Consider the following 20,438-nt stretch of genomic DNA (forward strand, 5'->3'; position numbering starts at 1 on the left):
TCTGAGCTGCCCGAGGACACCCAAAGACAATATTTGTACGAGGCTTATTATTTGACAGTTGATTTGAAAGTTCCCAAAACGCTAGGGTCGGGCCAGGAAATGTCATGAAATTTAATGCACAAAAAATAAAGATGAATTCATGACGTTTTCTCTGCTGTTGAACTAATAAACGGGTCGTTTCTTACCCTCAAGACATCGAGGGGGTTAACGTGGTTTGACAGTTGTTTATTAAGAAATAAGAGAGAGAGAAATCGGCTGTGAAACTGCAGAAAAGTTGACAGTTATGTTGTGTCAGGAATACAAGAAATGAGCATAACTCTAATCGCTCGGAAATTGTCCTGTAATTTCCATATTCTCGATTAGCATGCATATCATAGCAGCATAGCATATCAACACAACTCATTTCATTCCATTGTCCAAATTATTCACAGTGTATTTTCTATTTATGCCCTTTTTCAAAAATCTAAATTCAGCTCTGGCGATGAAGAATATGAGGATAAACCTTCAAAATAAAAAAGGCTAATTTAAATGCTTGACGACCCCTTTCCGTCGACTCCAGCGCAAATATCTCTCCGTGGAAGGGGACAGAAATGGGTCGCGTCACAAACACTTTCAGAAGTCATACACACAATTAAAAGGCACGGTAATGGTATTATCTCATCCGCCAGTGCTGCTTTTGGGAGTAGCCTGCTGTTAATATTCTGGGTAGAGGTCAGAAAACAATCTGTACTTTCAAATCAATCTCACACTCCGTTGTAGCACAGTGACCCTCTGGACTCCCTCAACGGGTTCTCCATTATCACCCGTGAATGCCAATCCGTGAGTGAGGCCGATAGGAGGGAAGGAGAGTCCGTGCTGGGGAGAGAGAGAGCGAAGTGTGAGCAGCTAGCATAGCTGTGCGCCCATCCGTGGGTAACAGGATCTGACCAGCGTTAGCTTTGCGTTAGCTTAGCAGGTGCACCCGTCTGTGAAGAGGCCTGGATAGCATCAGCCTAGCTCTGACTTAGCGGAGCGACGGAGTGTGAGTAACGCGCTGTGACTGGCGCTGAGAAAACCCTCTGTTCGTGTGGATGGGAAGCCGGCCCTGACCCAGTAAAGTTGTGTACCCAGTGGGTAGCCCATGTGTTTCTAATGATCTGTGTATAAAAGAAGACCCCATTTGGTTAATTCCTCCCCTTGTGTTTCTAACAAATTAACCCTGATTAACTTCGCACTAACCAGACCCTGGGGGCAGCCACGGTGGTTAAGTGGCATGCTAATTGGACATGCATTCCACTCGGCAGTAAAAGTGCGTTTCATTCTTTTGCCGCGTCGTCATTGTGAAAGTGACCATGGGAGGAAAAACGGTGTACTCCAGATTTGGTTCTGACGAAGACGGACGCTCAGGCTCGATGAAACTTCGATAACGTCCCGTCTTCGATGGGAGGTTTTATCAAACGTTACGGCGCCTTAGTTGTGCACAATTTCATTTCCTACATTTGAAGGGGACCATTTTTTACCGTAAATGTGTTTACCGATCGACAATTATGTGCTACTGCAGAGGGAATATGGCTGTCTCTCCGTGTTCCTTGGCCCCAGCGATCCAGTTTGATTTCCTGGACGAATGCGAGCGGCTGCTAATTTGCTCTTAATGTGTCGGTTTTGATGTTAATGTTTTAAGTTATGGCCCTGGCCAGCTGCCCACCCACTCTCTGGGCTGACTATCGCGGCCCCCGGCTCAGGCCTCGATATTGGCCTCGTTCCTCAACTTGTCTGACAAGCCTGACTCTGTTCTCATTCGGGGGAGTCATAAGGCGACCGCCCACCACCACATGCAACACCGTGCAGCTGGATCTTCTCCTGGCAAGGGCCGTAAATTACTCATTACGTGCCTAAGTATTGACATGAGCGCATACGCAGGAAAATGTGAGGCTGAGGCACAGATAGATGCTTGCCAAGTCGCACCAACATCCAGGGCGGTGCTTTTATCTCACAACGAGCGAAACACGAAGGAGATGATCCAAAGATTCAATAATTCCAGATTCTATATTCTTATTTGTGATCATTTTAATTTGTTGGTATTCAAGCATCTCAGAACTGTTTTTTGTCTGCTGCCCTATCAGACAGAGTGGGTCTGTTTTGTGCTGCTTTTGGTTGATTTTCTTTTTTTTTCCGCATTGGATCAGCTGAGTGATTGAGGGCACACACGATGAGGCCTGGGGGCACATGCATTGCAATGTTTTGGAGGGTTTTTGGAAAAAAAGATCTATGGGAGTTTAGATCACTTAGTGATTTCCAGAAAACATTACACAAATGTCCTGTGTGATTATTATTTCACTGAGTGGACGTTTACAGTCGGAGAACAGAATATTTCAGATCCCAAAACATAAAAACAATGACACGTCACATTTTCTAAATCTAAAATGCCATAAAATGCACATTTCATATTCTTTCTGCGTCATCAAAAAAAAGAAAGTAAAAAGCCCCATGTGGGAACTTTTAAAACTATAGGCTACTTTTACAAGCAGTGACTTGCATCGTTTGAGCTCAGCTCCATCTGTTAAACCTCCCAAATATATACTTTCCACTCTTAAATTCATACAATTTTCCGATCTTAAAATCCCCTGTATTCGTATATATCATACTGCCCGAAGCTTTGTGCCAGCATCTGTTCTAACCAACTCCATCCCTCTCGCAGTGTCCCTCTAGGTTAAGACAGCATCTGTCGGCTACAGTGCGTCCCTGTGGCCTCATACACGGTGTCATCGGCTTCATTCAGTCTCGCTGATGGTCTTTTTCGGCTACTCCGGTTAACCTCAGTAGCCCCATTACAGTTTCATTTGAAGGTTCAGTCGAGGGGAGTTTAACCACAAATGGTGGCATTTTGTCACAGTTAACTAAACAAAAATAAATTCTAGTCTACTTTTTAACTGTGTGTTAGAAATCCACGTGATCTCTGCCCTCAGATTTCCATTCTCGGCCACCAAAAGCATTCTTTCTATTTCTAGTTTGTTTTTTTAATTTCAAAATGACATAAAGACAATGTCTCTTCCTGGAATCAAAGTTCATCACACGTCTTCAGCTGTGACTCGAAAGTGGTCCTGGGGAGGGGGGGGATGAGCTGACTTTGTAATCCCTGCCATCTGTTGTGTAGATCAGATCCCACTGTATGGCAACCTTTATGTAGGCCACCCTCCATCCACCACACACACACACACACACACACAGATTGGCACTGTCTAATTCCATCTAAATCTCTCTCCGTCGACCCACTTGGTAGTTTCCCTCTCACTTCCACTCACTTCCATCTTGGGTCATATTGAGGGAAAAGAGGAAGGCTGTGAGGAGCACCTAAGCATGTGACTGCTGCAAAGCGCCCCCTCAAAGAACAAGCTCCTGTGTGGGCGCTCCCCTTCCTCGGGCTCAAATGTCAATGCCGAATCCCACCAAGCGACCCCGATTATCTCGGCAAAAGACACAACAGTTAGGCCGCGTCAAGAGAGAGGAGAAGTGGTGCGGGGATGGGAAAGGGAGGCTGAGCAGGGAGGGATGTACGTAGGGGAGAAAGTGGTGGAGGGAAGGGAAGGAAGAGACGAGGGCCCGCAAAGAGAGGGGAGGAGGAGAAAACAAGGAGGGGAGGAATTGCAAGAGCGAGTTAGGGAGAAGTGCGGAGCATACGGTTGCATCCCCCCCCACCCTTCCTCATTAAGTCAGTCAATGTGACAGGAAGACTTATGTAACACCCCAGAGATGGAGGGAGGAGATGGAGAAAGAGTAACAAGGAGGAGGATGAAAGAGGGAGCAAGGAGAGCAGCTGTGAAGGAGAGTGGGGTGGATGGGGGTTGGGGGGGAGTGGGGGGGGGGGGGGGGGGGGGGGTTATTCAGTGGCAAAGAATTAGGTGCGGGTAAGAAGATAAAGGGGCAAAATATGAGAAAGAGGGAACGTAAGACAATTAAACGGGAGATACATGAAGAGAGGAATCCGGTTAGAGAGATGAAGAGATGAGGGGGGGGGGGGGTGAAAGCAATTGAAAGATCTGCCGTACCTTTTAGCATGGCTCCGCTGGCTTTACACTTTTCATTTGTTTTGTGAGGGAGAGATTAGCAAGAGGATTAAGAGAGCGACCCCCCCTCCCCCCCCTCTCTTTTAGATGGGCACACGCTCACAAAACGTACGTGCACGATGACACGATGTTAGCAATGATGCAATATGTCAGACAAGTAGTGGAAAGATTCGCCCGGTGTGACACCTTCAAGTGGCTCGTTGCGTTCGAGCCACTCTGCAAAATATTCAAGTCACAATCCTGCGACCAGGAGACGGGTTCCTTTGATCGTACATCAGAGTTGTGTCAGTCGACTCATCTTGGAAGAGACGAACCGTGTGTACGCGAGTAAGCTGCCATATGCAAGGATGAAAAGTAAGCATGGACAAATGAATGCACACGCACACACTCGCTCTCACACACACACACACACACACACACACACACACACACACTGTTCTGCTTAATTGTTGAGGTAAATTTGGCCGCGAGCCAGCGAGGTGTGGAGGTGATCGGGCAGCTCGGGGCTCTCCCAGCGTGTTTGTCGGTACATCTGGCTCGCTCTCGCTGACTTTATCTCCCTTGTCTCCATCCCTCTCTCTCTCTCTCTCTCTCTCTCTCTCTCTCCATCTCCCCACCTCCTGCTCATCTTCCTCTCTCTCTCTTTCTCTCCCTTTCCCCATTCCCCTCTCCATCTGTCTCGTTTCCTTTATCTCTTTCAACGCACAGCGCTTTTTCTCTCTCTCCTCTGAAAAGCTTAGCTTTTTCGGCCTCTCTCTCTCTCTCTCTCTCTCTCTCTCTCTCTCTCCCTCCTTTTAAAACAGCAAAAAGCAATTTCTCTCCCTTTGTCAGGGCGGTTGGCGGTAAGCCCTTAAGTAGGGATTTTCTGGTTTGGCTGGAATGCCATTAGGAGAGCTGGCGGTGACGTGCCGTGACTGACGTGCCGAATCTTTTTGATGTCGTGATGTCACAATCCAGCGGGAGGCTGTGGTTATGATATTGTTGGCGTCCCCGGAATGAGGGGCTTTAGTGGTCATGTCAGGAGTAAGTCTTCATAAATCCTTTATGGCACAGAAATATTAAGCTTCTTTGGTGGTACATGGACAGTGGGGGAAACATGGTGGACCGTGCACACACGTGTACAGAGAGGAAAAAAAGAAAAAGAAAGAAAGATGCACGAAGCCACCCGCATGCAGGGGAAGTCAGATGTAGAGGTGCGTGTGTGCTGCAAGGATTCACACTGGAATTTTCTGAAAAGTGCATCATTGTCCCGCCTCTTTGTGTGTACACAGACTCACACACACACACACACACACACACACGTATCTGGCATTCACACACCACACAGAAGGCCTCCAACGTTACAGACGATTACGGGAGCATATCAAGTGGAAATATGATGTTTAAGTGCATTTAGATAAACGTAAATCATTCATTATGGAATATGTGCGCGCACGCGCCACACGGTACAGAGCGTACAGGCGTCACATCAACAGCATCGACATTCGGAGTTTGAGCCTCGTCGTAACTTTTTACACCTGTGTTTTTCCACACAGCACCCCCCAGGTTCACGCGAACCCCCGAAGACCAGACAGGAGTCCAGGGGGGAGTGGCCTCCTTCGTGTGCCAGGCCACTGGGGATCCACAGCCCAAGATTGTCTGGAACAAGAAAGGCAAAAAAGTCAGCAACCAGAGATTTGAGGTATGCTGCTGACACACGGATGAAGGAAGTGTAACTTTCTGTTTTCTGGAGGTCAGTACCAGTTCCTCTTGCGTCTGTAATATGAAGGTGGAGCCGGTTGGCTTCTCCGCGCTTGCTGACTCGTGTGTGTGTGTGTGTATATATATGCTAAATGGAACAGAGTCAACATTAATTATGTTATTCGTTACACGTGTGCTTTTCCTTCGACCGACAAATCCGATCGGCCGCTGTGAGAAAGCTGTATTGCTGCCACTATTCTTCCATTGCGCTTTGAGTTGACATTTAAGTCAATAATGGGTCTTGTGGTTTAAGTGAAGTCGAAGCTAAACCGTGAAGAGATTTGATCGGTTTACCTGCTTCTCTTCATTTGTACTCCAAAGGTTATACAACGGTGTGAAACGCTATCTGCTCCAACTCTTTCAATATGTCACATGATGCCTCGGGCGGCACCATATGAGATTCTTATATGATCAGCCTTATTAGTTTCCCAAGGGCAGTAACCTTTGATTTGTTTCACCACCTCACGAGTCCCTCTTAGATGGAGATGTTGACCCCCCCTCCTCCCCCAATCACTTTCAACCTGTCTCAGGGTGCTTTTCCACTTTAATAAGTCCAGCTTCATCTTGGCCCGTTCCTGTTTGTGATGAAATCACTCGGGGAGATATTTTATATTTAATCCACCCTATATAAGCTCAGGCTACTTGCCATATATTTCTTTTTTGCTATCCTGACGTTGAAGAGTTCTTGAGGGATTTCTTTTTATTGGATTTCAGTCAGTGGAAACCTTATCAGAGTTTCGAATCCAGGTCCGGTACAAGCATACTTACGCAAGGGCAATTACTGATCCAGTATTTCAGAAGAGAACTTGAATTGTTACATATCCTAAGTATGAAAAAAAGACACGAGGGTCAATCAAGGACAATTCTATTCTCTACCATCCCGTCTCTGTTCTCTAGAATCAGTCAAAAGTTACTTTTAATCATCATCAGTGGACTGCTTTTCTGGTGCCACTTGAAATCTATTGTAAATGTGCAGAGTGATTGCTCCTGGACTGTGGGTGCAGGTATGCCTCGTGGCGACGGGTTAAACCTGATTCAGTGCTCTCATATGTCCCGGGCTCGGTCCCCTCAGCTTCCCTCGGCAAATTAAAAACCAGGACAGGACCGTTGTAACTGTTTATCATTGAGCCGCAGAGACATTATTAAAAACAAACAGCAACACCAGTCGGCTGAACATTTAAACAAACCTGCCACTACCGTATCTGTAGCACGGTGCAATATATATTCATGTATATTTCCAACGCTTGATAAATCGGCAGTTACCGGTGTTTGGGCCACATTGACACATCATTATATCGCAATGTTAGCGCTCCACCTGATGAATGTATGTTTAATATGACTCTCTTTTAGCTCCATTGTTGGTCTCCTCCAGCTCCCCAGGGCAATATTTGTCTCTGTAGCTTATTTTGTTGCCCGGTATAGGGAGGGAGTGCACACAGTGTTTTTTTTTTTACAGCTACACTTTACACATTCTGATCCATCGTTTACTAATGATATTGATTAACGCCCCGCTTTAACGTCTTTCTACGAAACAGGTGATAGAGTTTGACGACGGGTCCGGCTCGGTCCTGAGGATCCAGCCACTGAGGACCCCCAGGGACGAGGCCATTTACGAATGTCACGCCTCCAACTCTGCAGGAGAGCTCACTGCCTCCACCCGACTGAGCGTGCTGCGGGGTCAGTGGGCCGTCTAACACACTTTTCTTTTCTTTTGTTTTTTGTAATTGCTGCTCAGAAAAGGACTAATTGTGATACCTGGACATGCATCACTGCCACGGTCTGTGTTTTCTGTGTGTGTCCCTACTGTGACGGGACCTGACAAAGCAGTCACACCTAATGACTATCTCTGTAGTTCAGTGTTTGGATTCAGGGATAATTTATTATTCATAATGCAACACAGGGATGCGCAACGAAGCGCAGTTGTAGCCCATTTGCAAGACAAACAAAACAAAACAAAAACAACTGAGCATTCCTTTTAGAGCTTTTTCTATTTGCATTATGGGTAATGAAGACACCATTATATCATTAATTTGAAAAAAGAAAATACATCGTCCATTAACCTTGACTATGTTTGAGCACCAAGCATCATTGATGTAAACACAGCTCCCCTCGTCCCAGCGGAGTCCACCACCCGTCAAGTGCTGCTTGGGCTGAACAGTGGCCGCACCTCCAGCCGCTGGGCTCCCCCGAAGTCTTTATTTCATCCATCTCATTGTCCCGAGACCGGGCATCCGACAGCCAGCAGTGGGTCGGGTAGTGGAGTAGCCTTCGGTCCTATATCCGGGTTAGCTTCTCTTCCATCTCGCCGCCTCCTCCCTCTCGTCCCGGCGGCGGCTCGGTGGCGCTTTGCTCCGGCAGGTACCGCGCCGGCCGGCGGGCCGTGGGGCGGCACTCAATCCAATCCCCACGCTTCGTTTTCCTGATGTCGATGAGCGGACTCTGTCATGTGCCGCTGGTGCTCTAAAAACAACACATTAAGACCAAAAAGTCATAGTAGCTCCCGGCGTGTGTACACGTTGCCATAGGGAGATGCAGCAGATGAAATGCTGCAAACTTAATTATAGCTAGGTTTTATTTCACATCGACCGACCTGTGGCTCCTCATAAATCCCGATGGAAGTGTTTGTATATAAATGTATATAAATACACAGAGAGGCTCTTTAGTTTGAGATCAGAACCCACGGTCAGGCAGTAAGCACTGGCTGGACTATGTAATCCAGTCAAAATGAGGTCTGTCCAATGTGATGTTCTTCCAAACTTAAAAAAATACATAAAACCTTTATGCAGACCAGGTGGAGGCTTGTTGGCTGTTTCCTTGTGTCTATAGAGCATGTCCAAGTGTAAGCCTGGGTCCACTGTGGTTTTTTTCTTTCTCTTCTCTTTTTTTGTTAGTGTTAGCGAGAGTCCATTAATGCAGATGGCGACGCTAGTGTTAGTGGAGTCCATTAGGAGAACATTATGTACCAGTAGTTCTGAAGCTCAAGAGTGTCTTAGCGAGTGAAGCCGCTCAAGTGTGGATAATCACATCGCCTGCCTTTACAGTACATGCTCGTGGGGGAAAAGGACGAGCAGCCTATTGTTCTACCATCTTGTCTCTCACTCTCTCTGAGGGATAATAACACAGTCTGCAGCTCTTCCTCTCCACTCTCCTCGTCGCTCCTCTGTCTCGTCTGTGTGTGTGTGTGTGTGTGTGTTTCTTTTTGTCTCCCAAGTTTTCTTCCCTCTTTCGCTCTCCCCCGTTCCGTCTCTTTACACTCCGTTCCTTTCCTCCCTGCGTCTCTCCTTCCCTCTCCATATGCTCTTAGGTCCACTACGCAGCCGCCTCTAAATTATTCACCATCGGACCACTCTTTGCATCTTCTGTGCCGTTCCGCTCCATCCGTCCAGAATTCTTTATCCTGTCTCACATGGTTGTTTGCGTGCTTGTGCGCTCACACGTCTCTGCTTATGTGCCCATGCATCTATTTTTGAATATATATATATATATATATTCTCTCTCCCCCCTCCCTGCCTCCCTTGATGGAAGCTATCCGCTCGTGTCTAATCTGTATCTTTATCGAGACCGTAAAACAACTTATGCATGCCCACATAGGCAAACCACACACACACACACACGCACGCGCACGCGTACTCTCAATCTAAGACAGTCAGTCGTTATGTAGTGATTAGCTTCTTTCTACTCCTCTGAGGAGTCATTGTGTTCTGGAGGACTAAGAGGCCACCTGGGAGCCGCTAATAGCCCCTGATATACTGTCAGTCCAAATGTCAGTTGGAAAGTACACACACACACACACACACACGCCCACACACAGATCCAGGCTTCACACACAGAGTCTTGTCAGTCATGTCTCCTCGTCTCTCTGGCTCCGTGAAGACACTGCTCCAGTGACTGACTGGCTGGCTGGCTGGCTGGCTATCAGACAGGAGGGATCCGGTGTTAAGGTCAGCCGGCTTAATTACTGCGGACTAGAAGCCGGCTAATTGAAATCTTGGCTTCCAGTAAACGGCCGTGATTGACAATGGCTGAAATAATAATGAACTCCAGAGCAATTGTGTGTAGTCCGATACTGTATAATGGTTCGGTCAAAGTTTTCAGTACGTCAGTCCAAAAAGTTGTACCTTATTTCCACACTTAAAGGGATATCGTGTGTAGCATTTAGGGAGATCTATTGGCAGATATGGAAATATGATATTAATACGTTTGTTTTCAAGCGTTTCATCACTTGGAAAAAAGAAAAGTCGCTGCCTTAGAACGAGCGGTTAATATTTTCATCCGGAGCTGGCCGCCATGTTTCCACAATGTCCTGGAATGGACGAACCAAACACAGAGGGACAATTTCGCTTTCACGTCGGCCATTAAAATTGGCATTTGAGGACCGGCAATTGGGGCAAAAACAAAACACGAGCACTCAGATGGTCGGACATCCCTTTATTTTAAAAGGTGCAAAGTGTTGGTGATAATAAGTGAAAATGGAAGTGGGACAGCGTGGATCTGTTTTTATTAATGCCACTGTGTTGCCCGACATAAACATGTCGCCAGGTTGATTGTATAATGTTGTTATTACCGGTAGGTATGACGGACAAAAACTAGGAAAATAAAACGGTTGCACAAACTGGATTTTGGGAACCCCCGTGATATGACAATACCATATATTCTCCTCTCATCAAATCGTATACATCTTACTTTACGATAAAGCGGACCCCACATTTTCTCACAATGTAGACAGAAGACCCCACGAAACCACCGCCACGAGATGCCAGAAACAGAAACAAGCTCCGGCCTCACAAATCAGACTTGGAACAAGAATGTAGCACGTACAGCTGCAAGTGTGTTAACGTCACCCGCATCCGTCGCAGCTCATTCCGCCGCCGTCAAGTCAACGAATGACAGAAACAGGTGCGTGTGCAGGTGCAGATAAAAGGAGCTTTGACGTATAGCAGCCGGTTCCCGCTGTCGTTTCCCACGCTTTCGTTTTGTACGACCAGGCCCTGACCTCCGCGCTCTTCCAGTTGTTGTTGTTTTTTTTGCCGATGACGAACGCGGCGAGCGATGTGCGACGGATTAAATGTTCGCGTCATCGCATTAAAGAGGACAGGGTGTTTCGCACGGGCGCTTTTTTTTCTTCCCGCAGGATCAGGGAGAGCTGTGAAATCATCTGGACCCTCTAACTCCGGGTGGAAAACGCAGCTTCCGACAGTGGGAGCGCGTCCAAATGAAACAGTGGGATGTGTGGGGGGCTCCGTCGACAAGGGGAGTGTGGGGTTTACGCATCTGCTCTGACCTCAGGGGGTACTTAACTGTTCTGCAGCTCTCTCACACACACACACACACACACACACACGCACAAACACACACGCACGACTAGAGCAGCTTTGTCCCAACACACACTTTGGTGTTGCTTACACCTGTCCCCTGATGGATGAGAGGAGAGCTGGTTATGTGCATGTGTTAACATGTTTGAGTGTGTGTGTGTGTGTGTGTGTGTGTGTGTGTGTGTGTGTGTGTGTGTGTGTGTGTGTGAGAGACCATCTGTTAAACACCACTTCACACTTTGTCAGCTTTTCTAAACGTAAAAGTTTTTTTTTTTTCCCGGGGCAGGATGTGTGAGCAATTTCCTGGGTTTTTTTGTGTTTTTTTGGTCGATTTTTCACCCGAGCCTCTCCTGTCTGTGTGCACGGGGTGTGGTGGCGGTTTGCGGCAGAAGGGGCAAAGACAGACGGCATGATCTCGGGGAGTAGCATCCTGACTGCGTCCTCAGCGCTTCGCGTCCCAACCCCAGGTAGATGAAATAGAATGCATTATTGTTGCCTACGAGGGGGGCTGTCTTTGAAGTAGCGTTTGCATAATGGAAGCGGAGAGAATCGTGGATTGCCATGCCGTATGGGTCCCTTGTGCTCTCTCTCTCTCTCTCTCTCTCTCTCCCTCTCTTTATGTCTGCCGTTCTCGGTGCTCTCTCCCTTGTTCTCGCTCTATTTTCCTACCAGTCACTCTTTCTTTGCGGCGTCCATTTATTTATTTTTTTGCACTTTGCCCTCTTTCTCCGCCCGTGCCACCCAGAACAGAACACCATGACACACACAGACAACACACACACAAATCCCTATCGATCTTGTCCTCCTGGTTTATTATGTCCGTGTTTCCATTTTTCAGGGCGTTACGATTGATTGAAACCTGAGCTGTTAAAAGCCACACACACACACCACACACGCGCACACACACAGACGCACAGCACACGCACACACACACACACAGCGCGGGCGCGGCAGCGAGCGCGCATCCTCTCGCAACAGCCTAGTGTCTCACGACCCGTCGGCTAACGGGTTTCGATAGGCTGGTACCAGAATTAACATCTCCTCGCCGAGGATCCGCGCGCTAGGATTTCCCATTAATGAGGCTCTGTGTGGTTGAGAGGGATGAAGTCAACGGGGGATGCTGGGTATAAAAAAAGAAAAGAAGAATCACAATAGACAGCCTTCTACATCAAATACAAACACATGCAGGGATGCCGAGCTTACCGCTCCGCATTCACCAACGACTGTCTTCCTCCACTTTATTATGGATGACTCATGAATCTGACAGTCTACCTCTGCTCGCGAGTGCGGCCTTGAACAAAGTACAGAGTTTGTTTTTTTAAAGGCTCATTTTTAAAGCTTTCATTCACCCACGAGCGAATACAGTATGCTCTCAGTTCAGACGTCTTTGATCCACCCGCCTCCTCGAAGCATTGTCCCCCCCCCACCCCCCCACCCCTTCCTCCTCCCTCGAATCTCCCACTTCAGCCGAATGAAGTTAGCCCACTGCTTTTAAGTACTCCTCGTACTTGATTCTGATTGCCACGGATGTCGGCGGAAAATTCGCATTCGCATTTGATTTACCCACGCTAAGTAAAAAAAAAAAGGTGTGCTTGAGTCTTTATTTGATTTGCCCCGTTTTTGATTCATGCAACGGGGCCGAGCTTCCCCCGAGAAGGTTGTGTGCATTAGACTGAGCGGGACAAAACGCTGTTCCCAGCGGAGCCGCGCGTTTGATTTCTCAATCGATTCTTATTTGAGGAGCGATCGCCTAAGCTGCTGGCGAGGTAGTTTGTCAGGTGTAGTTGAAATGCCTCTTACTCCGTGTGACCCCGGCCCTGCCGCCGTGGCTCACAGCAGCGATTCCAAACCCATCGTGACTCAAATTGAAGCGGAAACTTTGAGTCTTGCGCTCGACTCCCTTTAAAGACCTCCGTCGCGCTGGACTAGAGAACTCAACCCGCTGGGTGCCAGTTCAGGGCCGACGGCGTGCGCCAAAAGCATCAACGTACACTGTGACTCGCACATTGTTTTGTATATTGGTGTCGATTTGAACCCATTTTGAAAACAATGTCATGACATCTCTCTGCAGAGCACCAGCTGCCCTCGGGGTTCCCCACCATAGACATGGGCCCCCAGCTGAAAGTGGTGGAGCGCTCCCGGACCGCCACATGCTCTGCGCTGCCAGCGGCAAACCCTGACCCAGAAATACCTGGTTCAAGGATTTTCCTGCCGGTCAACACGTCCAATAACAACGGGCGAATCAAGCAGCTCTCGCTCAGGTAACCAACGCTTTTGATCCCTGCATATATTTGGCCCTCAATGGTACACTTTTTATTTCTTTGCTTTCTATCCCTCTTACAATATCCGATCCTTCTTTCTCCCCAAAACCCTTTTTTTTTTTCTTTTTTTTTCTTCTTCCTGTTCCCACAAATTGTGTTATTCTTGCCCCCTTTTCTTATTGCTGTTCCGCGCGCTCTTCCTGCCGTGGGTTTTCTGGCTGTGTTTTCTCTGCCACGCTGTGGTGTGACTTGGTGTGTGTGTGTGTGTGTGTGTGTGTTGCCAACTTTTTCTTAACTTCTTCAATGCCTCAAACGGTGTGAACTTTCCAACGTTTCCCAAAACTCTCTGAGGTCTTCCCATGCAAATCGCCATCAACAAAAGAGAAAGGAAAAAGGGTTCAATTCTCACTTAAAAAAAGGAAAATGTCAACATTTGCAAAGACCAGTCGTAAAAGTTGTTGCTCTACTGGGAGAATTGGCCAGTTGAACCCACGGATGATGGTGGCGTGCACACAGGGAATGTCCTCTCATTCAAAGGGCCTCACTGCTGTGACTAAAAACGAACAAATAACCTTCTGTTGTTCCTCATTTCATGGAAGTGCTCTCACGTGGGTGTGAAATTGACTCACGGGACGTCGCATCCATGATGTCAGAGGAAAGAAATTGATTGTAGATGTGTACATGTCAAAGCAAATTACACAGAGAACAAATAAGTTCTCAATCAGCTCCTCGATAGCCACAGTAGTGTGTGAAACCCCGACTCTTCTTCGCAGAGTCCCCCTTCCTTCCATCCGTCCTCCTCCTGCTCTTAGGGGACCAACTCTGGGACCCCAAAATCCCTCTCTTGTGATTGGACACCCAACTCTCTGGCTTCCTTATGGATAACAACCTCTTCGCTTCTGTCCCCATTTTCTTTTCTTTTTTGATTCTCTGGCTTTAACCCTCAACCGCCCCTGCTCAGAACTCCCTTTTTTTACATTTAATGTCACAATTTAAAAAAATATATATATAACTAGATATTTTAATTTGAGGATTTACACAATTGTTGAAGCTTTTAAATGTTAAATATTTGGTTATGTTAGCTTTTTCTTATTCTACATGATGAGTTACGAAAAGAAAAAAAATGAATTATTTAAAGCACAAAGTTCTTTTAGATAATCAATATCCATGCTTTTTTCTTTTTTTTTGGGGGAGTTCCAGTTGCTTTTGTCAAGGTGTTTCTACTAAGTCAACTCCCTGTGTAACCAGTGGTCCGATTGTAATGCCATGTCTATGCTGTTTCTTTTCTCTTTGTATCTTTTTAACCACAGAGTCCTTTGGTAAGTGCTTCTGTTCCGAGGCCCACACTCTCACTGTCCACTCTTCTGTATACTGTTCACTAAATGCTGCTACTGTTCCTGCTGCTGCTCACCTTTTACAATGTTGAGGTGTTATTAAAATGCATGGCATGCATTTTACTAACAGTCACACACCAATATAATACGAAGCACAGATGCTCACACACACAGAGAGAAGTCTGCAGGCACCCATACATCATTTTGGTTCAAATAAAAAACACACATATCTTCAAATATATGTCTATATATTTCATATATCCATACATATATATATATATATATATACCCACACACCTTAGAGGTAGCTGGTCTCACCTGTGCACCTGCAGCCTCTCCACACCCAAAACAAATAACTCTCTCCTCACACTCACCTATTTACTTTTCCACTTAATCGAATATTCTCTCCCCCCCCCCCCCCCCCCCCCCTCCTCCCCCACCCCTCACTCACTCACTCGCTCACTCACTCTGCCATCCACTCACCCACTTACTCTCCCCACCGCCCCACGCTGCATAGAGTCACCAGTCAATAAGCCAGACGGCTGTCAGGCGGTCTGCCTCTTCCCCCCCCCCCCCCCCCCCCCCCTGGGCGGTTCAATGGCGGCTCCCAGACGTGGTCGTGTAGCTAAACGTTGTTATCGCCGTGATAGAGACAGACAAGTGAAGCACGCTCAGACGGCGGCTACGGCTTCTTTAATGTGAGGACCTGCTGCTTTTTTTTTCCTTTTGACCTTTTGTACCGCGAGGGAATGAATGCCCCTCCCGGTTGTGCAAAACAAGACAATCGGACGATGTTGGTGAAGCGGACGGGGTCCCGGTGATTTGCTGTGAGGCATGATGGATACCACACGGTCTCAATGCGTGTGTGCCCTCAGCGTCATGCAAATGCAGTCCGTCCATCGCGAAGACGAGCGGGCCTCGCGAAGCTCAGATCAAAGCGTCAAGTGAGGCCGTTTTTGATTTAAAACATACATCGATGTTCTGCCACCGCTTATTTCTCGCCACAAATCGTTCGGAAAAAAAAAAAGCCTGTTTTTTTGGTTTCGCTGTCCGGAGGTAAAATCTGAACGTTTCCCTCTCGTTGGCCGTGAGGCGGATCGCCACCGTTAGAGGCCGCGCTGCATCCTGGTCCGCCCCGAAGTCCGCGCCTGCCTCTCTTCTTCTTCTTCTTCTTCTTCTTCTTCTTCTTCGACATTTTTTTTTACAGCGAATATCCGTCGGTTTCAGATATGGAGGTCGACAAACACATCTTTGCTCTTTTGATTCTGAGGGGCCGAGACATCCCCTTGACATTTACCGCTGACGGGGGTTGTTGTATTTATTTATTTTGATGGTTGTAAATGTCCCCGCTGTCAGACTTGGTTTGGAGCTGGAAGGAACGGTAGACAATAAAAATCGATGGCCGACGTTTTCCGTATTGGAGGGTGGACTTTTCCATTTAAATCTATTTACACACCGTAACACTGGCAGGATTACACATGCACGGTTCTCGGGTTAAGTCTCAGGGAAGGGAAGTGCATCTCTTAGAGACCCATAGACGAGTGCAGTGCAGAACCCCCCCCCTCCCCTCTCACCCCCACCCCCCACACTGCTGCAGCCACATCTCCCCCTGCTGCAAGTCAATGAAGTCCAATCAATAACCCATCTCCTTATAGCTCTGTCACTCTAGTTTCTGTCTCTCTCTCTCTCTCCTCTTATTCTGTCTTTATTTATTCTGTCTCTCTCTCTCTTTTATGCCTCTCTCTCTCTCTCTGTCTCCCTTCTTCCTCTCACTCACTCTTAAGGATCTATATTTTGAGTCTTCCTCTCTAATTTGAGTCTTCTCCCCATCCCAGTCCCCTCCCTCCCTTGCCCCCCCCCCCCCCAATCCCCCCCCCGACTCCCTCCCTCCGTTGGTACTAACACTTTCTTCTTCTTCTCCTTCTCTAATCTCGTGCATTCATTGCCCACTCAGGTGGCACGCCCATACGAGGTAAGACTGCTGGGAGGACCAACATGACACAGTGGGCTGATTCCTTTCCAACCCCCTGGTTTCCTACTTGTCTCGCGGATCTGAAAACAAAGCAGCTCCGGGTGGATTAACCCGTCCACGTTTAGTCCAAAAGACTTCCTATATTGGCGATACTCATCCAGCTGCTTCAGATCAGATCTGCAGTAGGTGCAAGAACAGGGGGGAATTGGAATTGAGCAAGCAATTCATTATGCTATGACCTTTTTTCATCACCTCCCCCTCTTCCCATCGCTCATCCTCTCTTTCATCCGTTCATTTGTCCATCTCAGCCTCGAACGCTCGCTCGACCACACGAGACACCCATCGCTTCCTTCCTCCGCCATGTTGTGTGCTCTCTCTCTCTCTCTTTTGTGTCCAGTTTGACATCTTTTTGCTTTTTTTTGACATCTACTTTGTTTTCAGTCTAAAAGCATGACTTTGTTCAGAATATTTAATTATTTCTCGGTCGCTTAGTTTGAGGCGGCAAAAGCGTACTATCGCTGTTACCTAAAAAGAAATATAGATATATTTTCTTCTGTTTCCTTTTTTTTTCTTCTTAACCTAAGCTCGACCCGGGCCTGTCCTTTTCTACCTTGTCTATATTCGCCCAATCAAACGTCCCGGTTCTGTTTATCCCTCCCAGCTGTTAATTCGCTCAACCTGAAAGGTCCAGATGGCGAAGACTCAGACACACGTGCAGACATTAGTGTGCTCACGCAGACGTAAACACACACACACACACACATTTCTTCATGATTTTTTAACCATTACTTTCTCTTTTCTCTCTCATTACCGATAAAAAGCCCCAAACAACCACTTTTTTGATAAAGTTTTAACTGGGCGCTTTTTTGCCTTACCACACCATCTTAAAAACAAATTAAAATAAACCTATGGTTGACTTTTTTGACAGTTTTTCTATTTTCAGGGAGAGAGAAAGCGTCGGCCCCTTCCCAAGGCTTTCCTTCCGTATGTCGTTCCAATATTTTTTTTTTTCTTTTTTCTTTTTTTTTTTTAAATCTGTGGTCTTTTATTGAGGTTGTTTAATGTCTGTATACCTCCTTATTGGGTGTGTTTTTAAAATGACATCACACTCCTGATTCCACTGGTGGATCCGTAAAGGGTTTGGGGGCGGGGGGGGGGATATCATATCGCCATGGCGATATCTTTGTCACATTATATCCAACTGAAACGTCATTTGCTCCCTAATATAACTGCATCTTAATTTTCAGCAAAGGATTTTAAAAAAGTCCAAACGTCTCGGTGACTGGACCTCTCCACGTTTTGGGTTGCTCGGTTGATTTCTGCCTCGCATGAAGACGACATTCTCCGCTTTTTTTTTCGAGGCTTTTTTTTCATTCTTTTTTTTCTACATTTTGTTTCCTTCCCATCTCTAAATCAGGAAGCTGCCCCCTTGTTTTGGGCAGATTCCTGCCGACAGTGGTAGAAACTTGGTAAACGTCTCCCAATTGATTTGGTCTTCCTCTTCTTCTTCTTCTTCTTCTTTTTTTTGCCCTTTCTTCAGCTTTTTTTTCGCTGAAAAAAACTCCCTCCGATTCATTTACACTTTGTGCAGTCCTTACCATTTCTATGTCGGTGTATGTATGGATACCCAATTATCTGATATCCTCCACCCTTGTGTAATTGCTCTTTCTTCCTTGCTATCCTTCTGTGCGACTCTCTCTCTCTCTCTCTCTCTCTCTCTCTCTCTCTCTCTCTCTCTCTCTCTCTCTCTCGCTCTACTCCTCTTCCTCTCCATCCTTCCATCCATCCAGGTGCCCTCCAGATAGAGATGAGCGAGGAGTCAGACCAGGGGAAGTATGAGTGCGTCGCCACCAACAGCGATGGGACACGCTATTCCACTCCAGCTAACCTCTATGTCAGAGGTAAGAGGGGGGAAGTTAAAACAGCCCGTTAGTCCAATTAGAGCAACATAGATTTAACATTCGCATTGATGTGCCGATTGGTTTCATTACTATAATTAATTTATTCCGCAAAGATATTTATTGACATAACGTCCTCTGCTAGGAATGTGCGTTCGTCATGTTAATGTGATTACGGCGTCGTTAAAACCTTTTTCCGTGTCTGATAGTGCCGAGCTGCCGAGCCGTAAGACGAGAGCTCCTTTCACATCAGCTCAGGGCGGCCATGTTTCACTCTATTAATCTCTCTGCCCTCCCTTCTTAGCCTTTAGACCTTTGGAGCCAAAAGAAACAAAAAACAACAAATCATCGTCTGGTTAAGACTTGGTGATTCTTCCCCCCGAAATCTGACGGGCATCTCACCTCCTCGGGCACTGTCTCCTTCAACACACACACACACACACACACACACACAATGTTTTGACTCGCAGAGAGACATTTTGACTGCCGTTGGCCTTTTGCTCCGTTTTCTGCCCACCCCTGTAAAAATAAATGAATTAAATTAAGGCTTTAAGCAGTGTAGCACGCTCCCAACATTACTCCCGGGGAGTTACGAAACAAACACACACACACACAAGCACACACACGCACGAGCGGCGCAGAGGCAGTGATGTGCGCCTAACAGCGCTCGCAGGGCCGGTGAAATCTCGCAGTGCTGCTCAGTGAGGGTTTGACAGGCGGTCCGTGGAGACAGCCGGTCGCCTTGAACAGCAAAGGTTTCGCCGGCCGTCTTTGGACTCGCTGTGTTTTTAGTGGGTTTTTTTTTTTTTTTCCCCCTCTCTTTGCTCTCCTCACATTTCTGTCTTCCTTTTTCTCTTTCTCTCCTCCTCCTCCTCCTCCTCCTCCTCCCTCCCCTCTACAGAGCTGCGAGAAGGTTGGTACAGTAAGGACGGTGTGGCTCTCTTTGAGTCCCCCGAGTATTATTCCTTGTCTTCCGTTAAACTGCCGTTTGTGTTTGTGTGCGTCGGCTGTTTATTGTGTGGTTACAAACCCCGCCTGTACAGTTTGCCCCTCTGTTCCCTGCGTTCCTCTTTTTTTTATGTTCCCCCCCCCCCCCCTCCTCGTGAGTGCATGTGTGTTTGCAGTGAGTTTCTTCTTCTTTTCTTTTTTTTTTTGTGAGTATCTTTTGTGTCTCAGTTCATAAAATATTTAATGGAGCACACCTCAAAATGATGAATAAAACATTTGGATATCACATGCGCCGTAGCGGTGATGTCTCAGACAGCCTGAATGCTTTTGAATGCCATAAAACTTCATGTTTAGAGCACATGAAAGAAAACAAAATGGAGAAAAAAAAAAGATCAACCATCCCACGGGGTGTGTGGACACTGATTGTTAAACACTGTTCGGCAACCTTACCTCAGCAACACGGTGATGCATTTTCTAAACGCCCCTCTCTTCCGTGTTTCGTCATCGCTGCCCGGTCCAGTGCGCCGCGTCCCCCCTCGCTTCTCCATCCCCCCCGCCGACAGCGAGATCATGCCGGGAGGCAACGTCAACATCACCTGCGTGGCCGTGGGCTCCCCGATGCCGTACGTGAAGTGGATGCTGGGGGCGGAGGACCTGACGCCCGAGGACGACATGCCCATCGGCCGCAACGTCCTGGAGCTGACCGACGTGCGCCAGTCCAACAATTACACGTGCGTCGCCATGTCGACGCTCGGCGTGATCGAGGCGGTGGCGCAGATTACCGTGAAAGGTGGGATTGTTTTGTTTTTTGATCACACGGGCGTGCGATGAGGCTTATGGGTGAGGACAGGGCAGAATGTGAGCGAGAGAGGAAGTGATGGTTTGCCCTTGCCTCCAGTGAGACTTTAGCTGTGTTTTTTTTTTTTTTTT

General features: G+C 47.3%; 1 protein-coding gene across 1 annotated transcript in view; it reads left to right on the forward strand.

The window, feature by feature from the left end:
* Positions 1-20,438, forward strand: part of ptprdb (protein tyrosine phosphatase receptor type Db) — a 141,404-nt gene that overhangs the window by 87,032 nt on the left and 33,934 nt on the right. Inside the window, 7 exon segments of the mRNA XM_034537013.1 lie at positions 5,579-5,724; positions 7,319-7,460; positions 13,167-13,345; positions 14,657-14,675; positions 16,645-16,662; positions 18,453-18,563; positions 20,029-20,298. Coding sequence (XP_034392904.1) covers positions 5,579-5,724; positions 7,319-7,460; positions 13,167-13,345; positions 14,657-14,675; positions 16,645-16,662; positions 18,453-18,563; positions 20,029-20,298 — 885 coding nt within the window.

This window comes from Cyclopterus lumpus, chromosome 1 (genome assembly GCF_009769545.1).
Source record: "Cyclopterus lumpus isolate fCycLum1 chromosome 1, fCycLum1.pri, whole genome shotgun sequence".
NCBI classification, from domain to species: domain Eukaryota; kingdom Metazoa; phylum Chordata; class Actinopteri; order Perciformes; family Cyclopteridae; genus Cyclopterus; species Cyclopterus lumpus.